The sequence below is a fragment of the Anguilla anguilla genome, chromosome 15 (genome assembly GCF_013347855.1).
Source record: "Anguilla anguilla isolate fAngAng1 chromosome 15, fAngAng1.pri, whole genome shotgun sequence".
NCBI classification, from domain to species: Eukaryota; Metazoa; Chordata; class Actinopteri; order Anguilliformes; family Anguillidae; genus Anguilla; species Anguilla anguilla.
This window is the reverse complement of record NC_049215.1, coordinates 369,467-383,743: the sequence shown is the minus strand read 5'-3', so window position 1 is coordinate 383,743 and position 14,277 is coordinate 369,467. Positions and strand designations below refer to the sequence as shown.

The following is a 14,277-nucleotide window of genomic DNA, read 5'->3' as shown; positions in this document are numbered from 1 at the left end:
TCAGGCATTGCACTTGATCACATTTCAGCTGGCAGTTCCAAAGGCTGTGAATATTAATTAATCAATTCTGCTTTTCATTTTTCCTGAACATTGGAATTTTTTGTAGAAAATTTCTTTCCATTTGACATGGTGCCACCTGTGTCAGAACAAACATCTGTGCAAATTATCTCTCTCTCTACCTGTCAGAAAAAACATCTATGCAAATCAGCTCTCCCTCTCCACCAAACAAACATAATTTAACTAGGAGGAAGGCAGGTCATCACCTCGCTATATATTAATCAGTGGACTCAAGCGTTAGAGATCAGTTGACTCTGCAAGCCTACAGATGGTAAGATTTCTGATTTCTGGTTATTTACTAGTAGAACAGGGGAGGAGGGGGATTCCAAAATGTCCTTCCTGAAAGTGCCCTCACTATTTTAAGACATCATCATTTCAATTTATAATGAAAATTTAGTCTTAGTACTTTACTTTGAAATGACTTACTTCCAGTCTATTAACCTGTATATTAACTTATGAGAAAGTAGGCTACATTTTACAATGGCTTTAAACAATGCATTTGTGAAGCGTTGCCTACTTTCTCATTGGTTAATACACAGATTAATAGGCTGGCACATTTTAAACCTGTGTATTAACATTGAGATTACTAGTATTACTGGAATTAGTATTACTAGTGCACAATAATACAGTTTAAGTATAGAATTGTGATAAAAGTTTGGCCTGTATTTAACTATCACAGTACAGTAGAGTATTATTGTACACTTGGAAGTTGCAAAACCTTTACATAGATTACTACACTGGATTAAGACCAGTTTAGAGTATGGTGAATCTGATGAACTGTATTTAAATGTAGGAATTAGGGTGTTGAATTTAGGGGTTATGTTGTTCAGCTTAGGAACGATGATTTACAGGGGATAATTTACCAATTACGAAGAGTTCGGGGCTTGTTCAAGAACTACAGTTAACCTTAGAATTGCTTTTCCTTAGCTGAAGTTTGCCAAGGGGATGAAAAGCAATGTGGAGTTAGCTTGTTTTCTGTTGGACCTGTGAATAAAGTTGCATCTAGCTATCAGGGTTGCTAGACGTCTGGTTTTCAAATTATTTGTACATGTCCTGTTTGTGGTCCTGACTGAACAATGTAATGTCAGTCCGAGTAATTAATGGGAAAAATTTACCTGTCGTTTCTAACAATTTTGCGTGTCCGTGATTCGGTTGAGTACTTGGGAGTAAGTGGGTGGTGTTGAAGACAGAGGAAACGTCTTTGATAGTAGACACAGGCTTAAAAATCCTGCATAGTATGCCTTTAAAGATACAGACCGATGACAAATTAAAGGAAAACCCTGAATAAATGAGTGGAGAAACACAACAAAAGTGGATGCTTCCATAATGGTGTACTGCATGATACCATTAAGCTATTAACATCCTATCATGCTCTGTGGCATGTATAAAACTGCCGAGCAGGCCCAGTTGACCTCAATTTTGGCTCAAGATAGCAAGAGGGAAAGTGACTGAAAGAGAGTTCATTATTGGGGCATGGATGGCAGGAGCTTCAGTCACAAAGACAGCTCAACTATGGTGTTTCAATAGGAACAATGAGTGTGACTAAAGTGACATCTGAATTTAGATCTATGGGAAAGACATCAGTAAATAGGGTTGGATATTGTAGTCGAAAGTGCACATTTGATGACTGTGTTGCTCATTCATTAGTGCGATATGTAAGGAAAAACAGAAGAGAAACTCTTCCTCAGGTGACTGAGAATGTCAATGCAGGACCTTGATCAGACTGTGTCAGCAAGAACAGTCCATGGACAACCACATAGAGAGGAATATTACAGTGGCGTTTCAGTGCTCATTGCAAAGACTAATGCACATTTGTGAGTTTAACAGCTTGTTAAAATTCTGAGATTGCAACTGTGGTTGGAGCGAAAACCAGCATACGCAGTGGGCCCCCAGGACCGAGGTTGAGAACCACTGCCTTAGAGAGAAGGGTCACTGCAAATCAATACAAAGTCATTCAGAATGTTCACCTTTAATCCATGATGAAACATTTCTATCATGATGAGAATGGTCTCTTCCAGGATAACCCTACTGCAGGGCACGAGGGGTCACTGAATGGTTTGATGAGTATGAAAATGATGTGAATCATATGCTATTGCCTTCCCAGTCAGCAGATCTCAACTCAATTGAACACTTATGGGAGATTTTGGACTGACATGTTAGACAGCGCTCTCCACCACCATCATCAAATGAGGGAATATCTTTTGGAATAATGGTGTTCCCTCCCTCCAGTAGAGTTCCAGAAACTTGTAGAATCTATGCCAAGACACATTGAAGCTGTTTGTGGTGGCCCAACACCTTACTAAGACACTTTATGTTGGTTTTCCTTTCATTTGTCACCCGTCTGCAAATAGCAAATGTAGCACTTTGCCAATGTACAATGTACTTTTGATCCATGATCTCTAATGTTAAGGAATTAATAATTGGTACATGGTAAATGGACTGCATTTATATAGTGCTTTTATCCAAAGCGCTTTACAATTGATGCCTCTCATTCACCAGAGAAGTTGGGGGTTAGATGTCTTGCTCAGAGACACTTTGACACACCCAGGGCGGGGATCGAACTGGCAACCCTCCGACTGCCAGACAACCTCTCTTACCTCCTGAGCTATGTCGCCCCCATTAACTGATAATTCCATTAACTATATAGCTCAACAATAAAAATACGAGTGACTCAAGAGGCAATACTTTTCCTAACTCCAGACTTTGTGAATGGGTTTCTTTTCACCCATATTGAAAACGCATCGGACCAAAATACTCCATCTACCAAAATGTGAGAGCACAGAACAATATTTGTTTTGATGGCTGTTAAATTTGGACAAAAATGCTAAATTATCAACACGACCAAGAGAATTTAAAGCCTCTTCCTTCTGCCTGCTACTCATAAGTTGTCTATTAAAACAGTACAGATGTAGCCCAAGGACATAGTCTGCATGTGTGTTATAATAAATGAATGACGTTTTGTCGCAGTTATAAAATAATATTGTAAATGAATCCCACTGGGCATAGGGCATAGGCAAGGCAAATGGAACACAGCAGTAAACTTTTGAAACTGGTCAATTTATTCTTCATGGAAGCATAAAATCATCTTTATCATGCATGCCTATTTCTGACATATTGTGGCTTAAGAGGGTAAATAATCCCTCTAAACATGAAAAACACCTAATTAAAAAGTATTAACAGCTTGTTAAAATTCTGGGGTTGCAGTTGTGGTTGGAATGAAAACCGGCATACACAGGGGGCTGCAGGACTGAGTTTGTGAACCACTGCTTTACAGACATGGCAGCAACGACTGATAAACAGAAGAGTTAAAATCAATAATTAGATGAATTTGCTGATGAATCACACCATATTGCAAATGAAAATTGTTTGGGTGATAGCAGTCATATCTGTGAAATGTGCATAATGCAGCATGTTGCAGAATAAGATCATGACCTCAGTCAACTTTGCTTGGATAAATAAAAGTTAAATATTGGGCTCTTGGGGTGCATTTTTAGGCTATGGATAAAGTACCTATTTACCTACCTAGCAAAAGCATAATTACGTGGTTGGACTACCAGTGTAAGTCCAGCCATTTAATGAAGAACTCATTCCAAAGAGATACTATGGCACTCAACTCAAACTAAAAGAGCATGTGTCCCCAGTCAACCTTCCCTGGATAGATGAAGGCTAAATACAATTATTCTGCCTTTCTCTGCATAGAAATTAAAAGAGAACCTACCAGAGTGATCATTAGTCAATGCAGTCATCAGTCTGTCTGGCAGCTGATGTGTTGCTGTTATTGTTCCCGGTGTGTTTCAGGAAGTCATGTCGAGGGTGGTCCTCACAGTTAGTCTCCTCTGCTGGGGCATCTGCTCCTCTGAGGCCAAAGTCACCTGCAAGGATAAAAACGGCGGCGAGGTGGACTGGTAAGTGAAGGTTTTGAATTCTCGCAACACAGGAAATACCCTTATGAGGACTTTGGTCAGTACTTGTAGTGTAGATTGTGTGTCTCATCCACTGATTTTTCATGTAGACATGCGCTGCATTCCAGTAATAGAGAGATGGTACTACTGCAATGCCATCATGTCATGAAGGTTATTGTTATGGGACTTGTGATTTATGACACACTATACAGCAGAGACAAACAGGAGAGGTGGGTGGGGGTGAGGTGAGGATCCTGTTGCACATTACATTACATTACAGGTATTTATCAGACGCTCTTATGCCTGAAGGGTTAAAATAAGTTTTGATTGATTGATTTTGATTGATAGACAGTCAGAAATCTGAGAGGGAGACAGACTAGGGGAGACACAGGAGAGATAGATGTGGAGGGATGAGAGAGTAGGGGAGACACCGGAGAGATAGATGTGGAGGGATGAGAGAGTAGGGGAGACACAAGAATGATAGATCTGGAGGAAAGAGAGAGTAGGGGAGACACAGGAGAGATAGATCTGGAGGGATGAGACAGTAGAGGAGACACAGGAGAGATAGATCTGGAGGGATGAGAGAGGAGGGGAGTCAGACCACTAGGGATACATTTTGAGTTCAGAGGTTGGAGTCTTAACCACTACCCTATTCACAGGAACAAAGACATGTTTTTGAGGTATTGTGATTCCTGGCAGAGATGCATTCCATCTACAGATGATTATGTCATCATGGTGCATTTCATAACTTTGCTGATTTATTAAAAAGCAGCAAATTCAACAAAATTCAACAGGTAAAGCTGAATGGTGCCAAAAGTTTTACCTCCACTTTTTTTCTCCTGTGATGTTTTTCTCTTCTCTGAATGTTCATTGTCAGGTATATCCTATACAAGGTGCCCAAACTGAACAACAAAGCCCTTAGTGGTTTGGAGTATTTCTACATTGATTCAGCTAAAAATGAATGGCCTGGCCCTATCAACGACCCTAAAGGTGTCCTGGCACACACTCTGCAGCCTCTCCTTGCTCACAAAACTGAAGTAAGAATAATTTTATTATTGTAATTTGTTTTGTCTGTTTTTCTGAAAATAAAATCCTTGCTTTAACTGAAGAATAGATATGAGGGGCTGGTACTACTAAGGAGGCCACTCAGAGAATAAGGTCACATCTAGCACATTGAACACACAAACACACAGACACACCCCAACACACACACACACACACACACGCACACACACAAACATTACAGTAATGAAAACAAAAATTCTCTGAAACATCCTACCTCTCACAGCCGCCTTATCTTTCCCAGGACCAGGATTGTTTATAGTTTAATTAATCATATTCCCATTACCTGTTAATTTATTTATTTAGTTGTTTTTTTTCCATTCTCCTCCATCTTGAGTTTTGAGGTCATTTAGTTTCTGTTGTCCAGTTGACCCGTGTCTCTGTTTGTTATTTGGATTTTTCTCTTTATTTTTCTTTTGGGATGAGATGTTTTAAGGTCCTTGAGGATTTCCTTCCCTCAGTTTCAGTGTTTTATCATTTGTATCAAATCAGCTAAAGTTAAAGCTAATCCAAAACACACAAGTCAATAGGCTAGATCCCATCTCCCACAAACAATAGCATGGTTTCTCTTTTCCCTATAAAGCAGATCATGAAAATATTTTGTTGTCACTGGAAGTTGCTGTCTCCCCATGAATGTTGGTGATGGGATCCTGCACACTAATACACTGCTGTTACAGTCTTTTTCCTTATTTTTTTCTGCATCATTTATAGACACCAGACTTTGGATTCATTTCCTACAATGATCAGCCTGCAGGGTGTACCGCTGACCAAGTTTTTGGCCACAGTAAAGGTAGGTAGAGAAAGCATCATTTAAAGGGGAACAGAAGCACTTGGCATTTGGCTCTGGTTTGTTTGCTTTTTTACCTTAGATAAGATATGGCCCTGCGTTCAAATCTGAAATGATCTGTATTTGCTAGAAAAATAAACTAAAGTTCACTCTCTTGCACAAGAGTGCAGCCATCTTGGAACAAGCTTGGCTGTAATGTCACTGAAAGAATTTGTCTTGGCTGCTCAATATACTCCTGTTGCTAGATGACTGATTTTCAGGGTGCTCAACGACTAATTGTCAGGAAAGAAACAAAACAAAAAATGCAAGGATGGTCATTTTGTATTGCCACGGGATGTTAAAATAAATAAATAAAAATTCCCATAATGTTCAACGAGAGATGGTAGACAGTTGTATGTACACTATATAACCAAAGGTATCTGGACACCCCTTGGTCTTGGGCGGTTTTTCATGGTTTGGGCATACAATCACGTTCTAGACTATGAACAGTTTGGGGAAGCCCCTTTCCTGTTTCAGTAAGGCAGTTCCCCCAGGCACACAGGGAGGCCCATATAGAAATGGTTTAGTCAAGAATGGTATGAAGGAACTTGACCTGCACAGAGCCCTAACCTCAATACCTTTGAGATCAATTGGAAAGCCAACTGTGATCCAGGCCTAATCGCCTAACCGATGCCCGACCTAACTAATGCACTTCTAGCTGAATGGAAGGAAATACCTGCAGTAATGCTTCAACATCTAGTATAAAGCCTTCCCAGAAGAATGGAGGTTGTTATGGCAGAAAAGGGTGGACTTACTCCATATTCCCATAATTTTCAATGAGATGTTGGATGTCAGGGATCCACATACTTTTGGCCATATAGTGATTCTGGTTCAGTCAGAAGATCTGTGGTTTGTGGAAATGCTGTCTAATTGTTCATGTTCCCTAGGGGTTGTGATGATGGATAAAACTACAGGGGTCTGGCTGCTACACAGCACACCACATTTCCCCTACGATAGAAAACAAGGCAAACTCTGGCCTGAATCTGGAGCACAACATGCTCAGACCTTCATCTGTGTAACATTCACCTACAGCCAATTCGATCAAATAGGTAATGTGCTCAGATTAAGTCTTCATATTTATATATGTATTTTAAATCTTTACAGTGGTTGAATTGAATGTTAAATATCTCCCATGTTTTACTGTTTTCAGGTAAACATCTCCAGTACATCAGGGCTTTCCCATTTGATCATTACATCCCAGATGGCTTTCATCCAGTGCTCAAGTCTGTTGTAAAACGAGAAGATCTCAAACCAGCTCTCAGTCCTTTCCTGGACCAGGACCTGATATCACTGGGTCGCCAAAAGTTCAAAAGCTTTGCAAAATATAGCTCAGGGTCAAATAATGGTGAGATTTCTGCTTGTTATTTAAAAACCTAAAAAAGTAAACATTAAAAGTAGACATTAAAATATTATGGTGCATGGTTTAATACTGTATATCGTAATATATGGTGGTTTGATTATTATGGTTTAAAATGTCACGGTCTAAGGTTTTAATTGAAAAAACCTTACTTGGCCATGACATTGCCAGAGCAGCAACATTCCATGTGCTTAGGTATGTGATCCTGTGTGCTTTCCATTGATGAGGGCTCACATTTAAATCAGGGCTGGGTATTCATTCTGAGATCAGAGATTTTGCTGTTATGAAAGTCGCTGGAGTTTGTTAGGTGTGTCAAAACACCAGAGGCAACTGTGTGTGTCATTAGGAGATCTCTAGTCTTGTTAGCCTGCTGCACGTTCAGAGTTTCTCATCTAAAGTCAAAGATCCCAATTTCAATCACTCTCCCTGATTGATTCTGAAAAAGGGTTGTTGAGGTGGTGAAAAGAATGTGGGCTCTTTGGCTGAATTTTTTAGACTATAGATGAATAAAGTACCTACCTACCTACCTACCTAGCAGTGCTAAGTATAACCACTTAAGGACTCAATGAGATACTAGCCAATTCCAAGTAGATTCTAAAGCACTCAACACGATAAACCTACTTAATTCCCTCAAAAAAGAATTCCCTGTATTTCCATAAATATCTGCAATTATTACTGCTAATTGGTTGAAAATTGTCTTTGTTTTTTACTTAATGGTAACTGTTCACTCAACCTTGTGTTTTTACTCTTGTTGCAGCCAGAGATCTTTATTTTCATATTGCCAAGGACCTGAAAAGTAACCTGTTTGCCCGAACCTGGAGGGGAAGCAAAGAAAATGAGGAGTCGGACTGCTCAGACGAGGGGAGCGTAGTTTACACTATTGATTTTGTGGAGATGACCCTGAATGTGGAACGAAAAAGGGTGAAGGTTGATTGGACTGACTGCCAAGATCATTCCAAGTGGTGTGTGACTGAAGATGATAGTAAACTGTGGACCTGTATTGCTGATTTGAATAAAGTACAAAGCCAGGATAAGAGGCCTGGGGGGGCACTATGCATCGAACGGTCAGGTGTAAGAGAGCAGTTCAAGGGGTTCATTGAGCATAAAGAAGACTGTCTACTCTGAAAAGTTTAAGGAGTCAAGCCTTACCAGTCTACATCATGCCAAATTCTGTCATATTTCTGAAACCAGCAGTTTAATAAAAAAGAGGCCAATCATCTACATGAGTGGAATGAAATGAATGGAAACCTATTGTCACAGTTAGTCTGTTGTTAATGCAGTATAACCAACAGGAATTTATAACTCTTGGAGTATTTACACTGTTAACCTGTTGTTAATGGGCAATAATGAATGGGGATATGTAAGTCATGTAGTGCCACTGTCAGCCATAGTTTCACCTGAGTGAAGTATTGCTGTGAGAGGACCCAAAGGATCCGTCTTGTATGAAATTAATGAAATCTGAGAGAACCACCTCCTTGTCCTCTGAGTTCCGTTCAACTGCACATCACTCTGTGTGTTTCATAACACAGGGTGACCTCCAAATTCCACAGGTCATTAGACTGAACCAATTCTATTCTATTCTAAATTATGTCTATTGCCACTCTTGCACACTCCGCTAGGTGTCAGCAGACAGCACAGTAGTGGTTCAGTCTTTTGAGCAGTACGATAAGGGGATAAAAAGTCAATTACTGAATAAAAAAATCTATTTACCCCTACTCCCCAACTCCGCAGAACAAATTAAGTCTGAAATTGACACCACCATAGAAAATGCTCTGTCTGTGGGTTGGATCACGAAAAATTTAAGGGATTTTTAATTACTCAACACCCCCGTGATCCAATAGATTTTTTTATTCAGGAATTGAATTTTTATCCCCTTATCGTACTGCTCAAAAGACTGAACCACTACTGCAATGCTTTTGTCAGCATTGCAATGACTAAATCGGGTCGTCTGTGGATTTTTCAAGGCTTTGTGTTCTTTTAAACTTAAGTGGTTTCTGTACCGAGGTCTTCTGCCTCCGTACCCCCCCGGGACCCCCCTGTGTCTTCTTTGCAGATGGCAGCGAGCGGCAGTGGAGAAAGAGGCTTACGGGACTCCTGCTGTAGGCCCTTAACGTCGCTCGCATCAGACCAATCCCGTTCACTGGCTGAGTGGGGAATCCCTGTTCCTTTTGGGCCAGACGGGGTGGGATCTGCAGGTGAGGAGAAGGCGGCTGCCTTGCCATTCGTAGATGGTATCATTTGAATTATGTAAAGCGTCCCTCTCATACTTCTTGCTGTCATATACAGTAAAATGTGCAGTGTTAACTAAACTCTAACACTGTTAATTCACTGCCATGTTCTCAATTAGAAGAATCATAAGGTCTAAAGAGAACTTATTGAAAATATGTTCCCAACATTGCAAAAATTAGGGTCACCAACACCAAAAGCTGGAGTCTCATATAAATGAAGCCCTTTAGGAATATTCCTCTGTCTCCAATATTCCGAAAGAGCAATAGAGTGCCATACAAGCTGAGTTTCTGAAATCCTATTGGGATTGGCAGGTATGCCATCCCGCCAAGTTATGCCTTGCCGGGGGGATGCCCCATACCTATACAGCACCGAGAGTTTGGAACTTTTCAGGGTTCCCCACAGAAATAACCACAACAGCCACAGACACTCAGCCCTTTCAAACATTAAATTCTGTACATTCTCACCCCATTTCAACAGTCAGAATTCATAAGCAACTTCACATGTCCACACAATAAAGCCCCAAACTAAGGTGATTTTGCGTTTTTTCCTTCTTCTTCTTCTTGCCGCCTATCCCACAAACAAAATGTCTCCCCATTGGACATTTTACCGACACCAGCCAATCCTTCACCTACACGAGCCAATCAAAATCTCTCATATACATGCTAAATACCCGTATCTTTTTAATCTGAAACATTTCCAGGCTTGACAGCTAGTCTGTTTATTGCCTAGTGGTCAATATTGCAGTCCATGGACTATGGGGTCATAGGTTCAAGCCCAGCCAGGAACAAGTTTCTTCAACCTGCTTTTTCCTCACTAATAATTGTCTATTACTACTCAATTATTGCTTTTGCACCACATCTACCCGCCGTTCACCAAACGTGTACACTGCATTATGATGTACCATACACGTACAGTTAACCGGCTACAATATTGCAAAGTCATATGGATTCAACGGGAGCTCTTCTATTACCCAAAAAATTTCCTAGTTTTACCAGCTACTCAGTTTGTGGCATAGTGGTAAGTCTCACTGTCTACAGATCATGAACTCACAGGTTCAAGCCCTGCCTCAAGCAACTTTCTTAAACGTACTTTTTTGCTCAATAATAACTCTCTATTATCATCAAATCAAATCAAATCAAATCAAATTTATATAGCGTATTTTACAACAGTTGTTACAATACCCTAGCCTAAACCCCCACAGGAGCAAGCCTAAGGCAACAGTGGCAAGGAAAAACTCCCTGTGTCAGATGGGGAGAAACCTTGGAAGGAACCAGGCTCAAGGGGGAAACCCATCCTCCTCTGGTCGGCTCAGGGTGCCGACTGGTGACCAGCATGTCAGCCAGTTTATGCACAAGATATGATATGTGATGTGGCTCAGATGATGGGTGGGGCCGGGTGGCGGTGATGGGGAACAGCAGGTGGCGGCAGATGTGGGCAGGGTGGAGGCAATGACGAAGGAGGGGCTGGACCGCAGAGGTGGGTGAGACCAGATGACTCTCAACGCACTCTCGAGGGTTGGGGCAAGAGCCCGGCCGGCAGAGTGGGGAAGAGGGTGGAAACGGCAATTAGGGAATTTGCAATATAGCAGATAGTGAGTAAAGTGCCAGTGGTATGTATTGGGGGGACCCCGCCAGGAGTAGAATATGGCTGCATATCTACTAGGACAGGGATGGAGAGCCCATGCAGTCATGAGGGGTAGACAACCATACCCGCCTATCAAGAGCCAGCCCATGTAAAGTCGGGTCACAGCTGATTGACAGGTGACAGTAAGGAAAGGATTGCCACCTACAACTTTTCAACAATTTGCCTTTGCACCACATCTACCCGGCATTCACCGAACGTACACATTGCATTATGACATACCATCTGCACGTTTGCTTAACCGGCTACAATATCACCAGGCTATATGGATTCAATCGGAGCTTGACTGTGCTTACTGGGCTGTGTTCTTCTTTAAAACCACGGACAGGTTTGACTATGAAAACAATTGAAGAAACATTGGGTAGCATTGCTTTGGAGTACAGCTTATTTAATTTCGATGAGGCAAGATAGCCTATTGTTTGTAGTACAGTAACTTGGCGTCATTTTAATATCAATACTTTTAATGGCAGGGCTAACTTTTGCCGGTTTTAATGAATGAGTTATAGACAGTGTATGTCTTGTATGTGTGAGTAACTTGGCATTTCTGTACGTTGAAAACATGTTTTTTATGAGATAGATCTTTACCTAGGTTGAGATAACATGGTTTTGTTGGTTGTATCAAATCTTCAAATGTGGAAGTAGCGACATAGCTCAGGAGGTAAGAGCGGTTGTCTGGCAGTCAGAGGGTTGCCGGTTCGATGTGCCGGGCATGTCGAAGTGTCCCTAAGCAAGACACCTCACCCCTAATTGCTCCCAACGAGCTGATTGGTACCTTGCATGGCAGCCTTTCACCGCTGGTTTGTGAGTGTGTGTGTGTGAATGGATGAATGAGAGGCATCAATTGTAAAGCGCTTTGGATAAAAGCGCTATATAAATGCAGTCCATTTACCATTTATAATTCTCTGTCCCTGTTCATCTGTGAACGAGCGTGTCTCTGAGTCTGCAGACAATTTTCTCCATCCACATTTGGGCAAAGAATACAAAATAAAAGATTTCATGGTATACAATTCCCATGTAATGTACATGTTGAAATGTATATGCTCTAAAATCTACATTAGTCAGATTATGAGAGCCCTCAAACTATAATAGTTGAACACAAGCAAACCGCACTAAGAATGTGGACTATGCGACTGTGTGGCATTATGCAGGAGCCAATCATGGTTCCGATTCTTGTTTAAAATTTTTGGGTATAGAAAGAGTGACTGTCATCCAGAGGTTGGGATGTCATTAATCAAATCAAATCAAATCAAATTTATTTATAAAGCACGTTTAAGTTCAACCCATGTTGACCAAAGTGCTGTACAGGCAGGTAAAATCACAAAGTAAGAACAAATCACAGAATAAAAACAGAAACACAGAGTAAAAATCACAGAGTAAAAAGCATCAAAACACACATATAGGCACAAATCTACGAATCACAGGCATAGGCACACTGAAATCACATCAGGAAGATCCAAACGCTACAGAAAAAAAGTTTGTTTTCAGCCTGGACTTGAAGGACTCAATGGAGGGGGCAGATCTAATTGAGTGGGGGATGCTGTTCCATAGTCTAGGGGCAGCAACAGCAAACGTGCGGTCACCACTGAGCTTAAGTTTTGCTTGCGGGACAGCCAGGAGCCCCAAGTCAGACAGCCTGAGGGACCTGAAGGTGGAGTAAGGGGTTAAAAGATCTGAGATGTATGAGGGAGCCTGCCCATTTAGGGCTTTAAAGACAAGCAGGAGAACCTTAAAATCAACTCTAAACCGGACTGGTAGCCAGTGGAGAGAGGCCAGAATAGGGCTAATATGGTCCCTCTTCCGGGTACCCGTCAGGAGCCTGGCTGCGGTGTTCTGGACCAGTTGCAAGCGGGACAGGGACGACTGACTAATTCCAGTATACAGGGAATTACACTATTCTAAGCGGGAGGATATGAAGGCATGTATGACTTTCTCAAGATCTTTGAATGACAGAAAAGACTTGATTTTGGCAATGGAACGAAGCTGAAAGAAACTGGCTTTAACTACTGCATTGACCTGCTTGTCAAATTTAAAGGCGGAGTCAAATACCATGCCAAGGTTTTTGATATAGGGTTTGACAAGGATGGACAGGTTGTCTAGGCTGCTAGTAATCAATTTGATGGAGTCAGGGGGGCCAAATAGGATAATTTCAGTCTTGCTCTCATTCAGCTGCACGAAGTTTTGAGCCATCCAGCACTTAATGTCCTCAAGACAGTCCATGAGACTGTTGAGTTTGCACTGGTCATTTGGTTTCAAGGGGAGATAAAGCTGTGTGTCATCTGCATAAAGATGAAAGGAAATGTTGTACTTTTGACCAAGGGGAAGCATGTAAATAGAGGATAGAATGGGACCTAGGATGGAACCCTGTGGGACCCCCCAGGAGGGGCAGGCTGGAGGAGAGGAAGAATTTATCATGTTGACGGAGAAACTTCTATTGCTGAGGTAGGATATGAACCAGTTCACGGCAGTGCCACCAACACCAACCCCACATTGGAGACGGTCAATTAAAATGTCATGATCCACTGTATCGAACGCTGCGCTGAGGTCAAGAAGAATCAGGACGGCACAGTCACCGAAGTCAACAGAGAGGAGCAGGTCATTAGACACTTTCAGCAAGGCAGACTCTGTGCTATGGTGAGCCCTAAAACCTGACTGAAGTGTTTCCAGGATGTTATTTTGGTGTAAGTGGGGCAGCAATTGACCGAGAATGACCTTCTCAAGGACCTTAGACAGGAACGGAAGTTTAGAAATCAGTCTGTAGTTACTCGACAAGGTGGGGTCTAAATTTGTTTTTTTCAGGAGGGGCTGGACCACTGCGTGCTAGAAGTAGGTTGGAACGATACCTGTGGCTAGAGAGCTGTTGATTATAGATAGGATGCTGGGACAGGCTATGTCAAAGACCTCCTTCAGGAGAACAGTGGGGACAATATCAAGGGAGAATGCAGAATTCATGGAAGAAACAATCTCTGTAAGGGAGGGTAGCATAATGGGTTGGAACCAGTTCAATTCAGATGAACAGGCCAGAGAGACAGCTAGGTCACGAGTGGAGGGGGAAATGTTCATTTTGATGTCCTCAACTTTGCTAACTAAAAATTTTAAAAATTCTTCGCACTTAATTGGAGGCACATCTAAGCTGGTACTGGGGAGGACGGATAACAGAGTTAATGGTACTGAATAGGACTTTAGGATTATGAGAGTTATTAGAG

General features: G+C 41.6%; 1 protein-coding gene and 1 long non-coding RNA gene across 2 annotated transcripts; one reads left to right on the top strand and one right to left on the bottom strand.

The window, feature by feature from the left end:
• Positions 1–8,423, top strand: LOC118214297 (deoxyribonuclease-2-beta-like). Its single transcript, XM_035394168.1, has 7 exons — positions 1–328; positions 3,856–3,962; positions 4,837–4,996; positions 5,733–5,811; positions 6,735–6,896; positions 6,998–7,192; positions 7,962–8,423. The coding sequence occupies exons 1-7, from the start codon at positions 326–328 to the stop codon at positions 8,327–8,329; spliced, it is 1,074 nt and encodes a 357-aa protein (XP_035250059.1). The 5' UTR covers positions 1–325; the 3' UTR covers positions 8,330–8,423.
• Positions 3,096–3,979, bottom strand: LOC118214298. Its single transcript, XR_004762604.1, has 2 exons — positions 3,776–3,979; positions 3,096–3,346 (listed from the first exon to the last, which is right to left on the bottom strand). It is a non-coding gene; the product is annotated as an uncharacterized LOC118214298 (long non-coding RNA).
• Positions 8,424–14,277: the final 5,854 nt, after the last annotated feature.

Bases quoted from the DNA above. Each gene is read 5' to 3' on its own strand.
- LOC118214297 (XM_035394168.1), top strand. The intron at 5,812-6,734 runs GTAGGTAGAGAA...CATGTTCCCTAG, and splicing joins AGTTTTTGGCCACAGTAAAG to GGGTTGTGATGATGGATAAA. The intron at 6,897-6,997 runs GTAATGTGCTCA...TACTGTTTTCAG, and splicing joins CAGCCAATTCGATCAAATAG to GTAAACATCTCCAGTACATC.